The sequence below is a fragment of the Rhagoletis pomonella genome, unplaced genomic scaffold (assembly GCF_013731165.1).
Source record: "Rhagoletis pomonella isolate Grant_MI unplaced genomic scaffold, Rhpom_1.0 Rhpom_scaffold_00009, whole genome shotgun sequence".
NCBI lineage: Eukaryota > Metazoa > Arthropoda > Insecta > Diptera > Tephritidae > Rhagoletis > Rhagoletis pomonella.
The window spans coordinates 15,141,819-15,144,436 of record NW_023458563.1 but is presented as its reverse complement, the minus strand read 5'-3'; the positions used below and the strand labels follow the sequence as shown (position 1 = coordinate 15,144,436).

At 34.7% G+C, this 2,618-nt stretch overlaps 1 protein-coding gene across 1 annotated transcript; it reads right to left on the bottom strand.

Moving 5' to 3' along the window:
* Positions 1-1,713: 1,713 nt before the first annotated feature.
* On the bottom strand, positions 1,714-2,398 carry LOC118745593 (the record flags this gene model as incomplete). The annotated part of the gene is given in 1 exon segment (XM_036479102.1): positions 1,714-2,398. A coding segment is annotated over 1 exon segment (400 nt), but the record flags the coding sequence as incomplete, so codon positions are not given.
* Positions 2,399-2,618: the final 220 nt, after the last annotated feature.

Sequence of the window (2,618 nt, the reverse complement as noted above, 5' to 3'; positions counted from 1 at the left end):
TCTTCCGCTTAAAACAACAAAAGAAAATAAGAATAAGAACTAGAAAGTGAACAGCAATACATATATGGCCAATGTATTTGTACATGTTTGTGTGTATATGCGCATATAAATTTTACAATCGTTTGGTGCGTGTACTTTTTTGAATAAAAAAAAAAAACTAAAAACGCAGTTATAATTTTTTTAATGTTTCTCATCGTGTACGGGCATGTAAATTAAAAAAAAAAAAAAACCCAAAATAGAATACCCCTATCGCACATCTTCTCACCCCCATATTTCCAATAAAGCGCGCTCGCCTGCATGGTTCCACTTGCTGGCACTTTTTCTGTGTACTAAAAATATAGTAAATAAATACATCACCAATTTAATTCAACAATCTATAACAGTAACTTACATTTTGCATCCATTTTGTAGCGAAGAAAAACAAAAATAACACAACAGAGAACTGTCAAATCGAATTAAGAATGCGCCGCGGGAATGGGATGTCGTGGGAAAATGGTATTACATTAGCACGTTCTTTAACCAGAAATGATGGTTTATCGTCAAGTAATTCCTTGAACTCAGATAAAAGAAACGAAAATTTGTTAGTCGCATCGATTGTAGTTACCTGAGGTGAAATCGATGTAACTACTTCACCTTTAGATGACGCCCGAGTCATAGGATCGATTACCCGTATCCGTTTGATGTCAACAAGCAAACCATATTCGTTTAAAAAGTCTGCGCCTACTATTGATGTTGTTGCATACGCACAATAAACGTTTACCATGTTTGTATTGGCGATCCATTTGTGGCGTAGTATTTTGCATACTCTTCTGTCTGGCTATTGTTGTAGTTGCTGCGTATTAGTTCCTTCATACGTACGGTGACCACAAATATGGATTCAAAATTAAGGACTTTTTTTCAAAAATATGCCTACATATATTTACGTAGTATAAAAATATCGAAAGAGTATTTATGATTCTAAATTCTTAATACATTTTAAACTTTGAAAAGGAATCACGTTTTCTTCATCGATAGTAATCTTTTTTACATGAATATTTATAAAAGTATAGTAAAACATATTATAATTACAATAGCTTACACGAAAGTGAAAATCTTTAAAAGATTATTTTATATGCAAATTTTGAGGCGTTCAAAACGAAAACAATACCCTTTTTTGTTTTTTGTACTTTTCGCAGTTATTTGTCAAAAATCGACGTCATGGATCGACGTAAACGACGAGTTACAAAGGTATTTATGTGCCCTTTACAAAAATATATAATTTGTGCAGATTGTGCTTCATAGCATTTCTAATTCGATTTTGATTATCGTTGGCTCAAATTTACTGTAATGATATATCTTCTTTATCGAATTTTTAAACTAATGAAAAAAATAATCAATTAAAACTGCGTATTTGATTGAAAATCTCACTTTTTTCGACTGTGACGACAAAATGCAAATGGTCGCCTAAAGCACTAATAATTTTCATTGAAGTCGCCACAAGTTATATATTTTGGTAAGAGGCACATCAATACCCTTCGAGATGTAAGTCGCTTACGTTGATTGGGAGATTTTTTCATGAGATATTGAACAAAAGCTACGAAAAGTACCAAGAAATACTTTTTTGAAAAAATCCATCCATTGTCCGATAATTTTAAAATAACGAATAAAATGCGGGACAAATGCAGGACACTTGGAAAAAAGAAGTACATTTTCAGGTTTTTCAGGTTTGAAAAACTACGCAGGACCGACCTTTGAAAAACAGTACGGTCCTGCAAAAAACAGAACGGATGGTCACCGTATTCATACAGGGAGTTGGTTTTAGCATTGAGTGATCAGCCACTGAGTCGATTAAAAAATCGTGCTCAGTTAGTCTGTCGTGTATGAACAGGCGCTTTGAAGCTGTGCATAGTGTCGGCGCCTGAGTTGACACCGCACACATTAGTTTTTTTGCTTTAAGTTGAATGAGCACGGTGAACGACATTTTTTTGCACGCTCTCCCAATTTCTGGAGATACCAACATCAGTCATTATCAGCGTTCCTTTCTTTTTCGTATCGCTTGGCACTGGATGAGCGGCCACGCTTTCGATGCGGTGTTGTTTCTCGTCGTGTCGGCCTGTTCTGCGTTTCGATCGCATTCAGTCGTACGGATAATTTGTCTAACTTTTGCTGTATTACTTCCAGTGTCTTTTCCAACGGAGGAGTTTGTTCCACACTGGAGATACACACTTTATCAGAAACTTCCCACATTCGGTCGGCGATTTGGGCTAAATCATCTAGTCTGTCTTTTGATGCGGCCAGGACTGTTCTCGTTGTTTGCGGCAATTTTTTCATCCATAAGTTTTTAATGAAATCGTCTCCGACGTCTTTCGAAGCAAGTGACTTTATTTTGTGTAGTACTTGAGATGGCTTCATATCACCTACACTGAGGGAAAAAAATTTTAGAATTAAAAAAAAAACGTGCTAAATTTAAAAAAATACACATATGAAAGAGCACCAACACCACTCGTTTTAAATTCAAGTATACACATTACAATATGTCTTTTTATAATGCGTAATATCAATTCAAATATGGACATTGTATAGTTATTATCTAAAACGTAGTTGCTTTAATTGATAACGTTCGTTATAGTAAAATTATT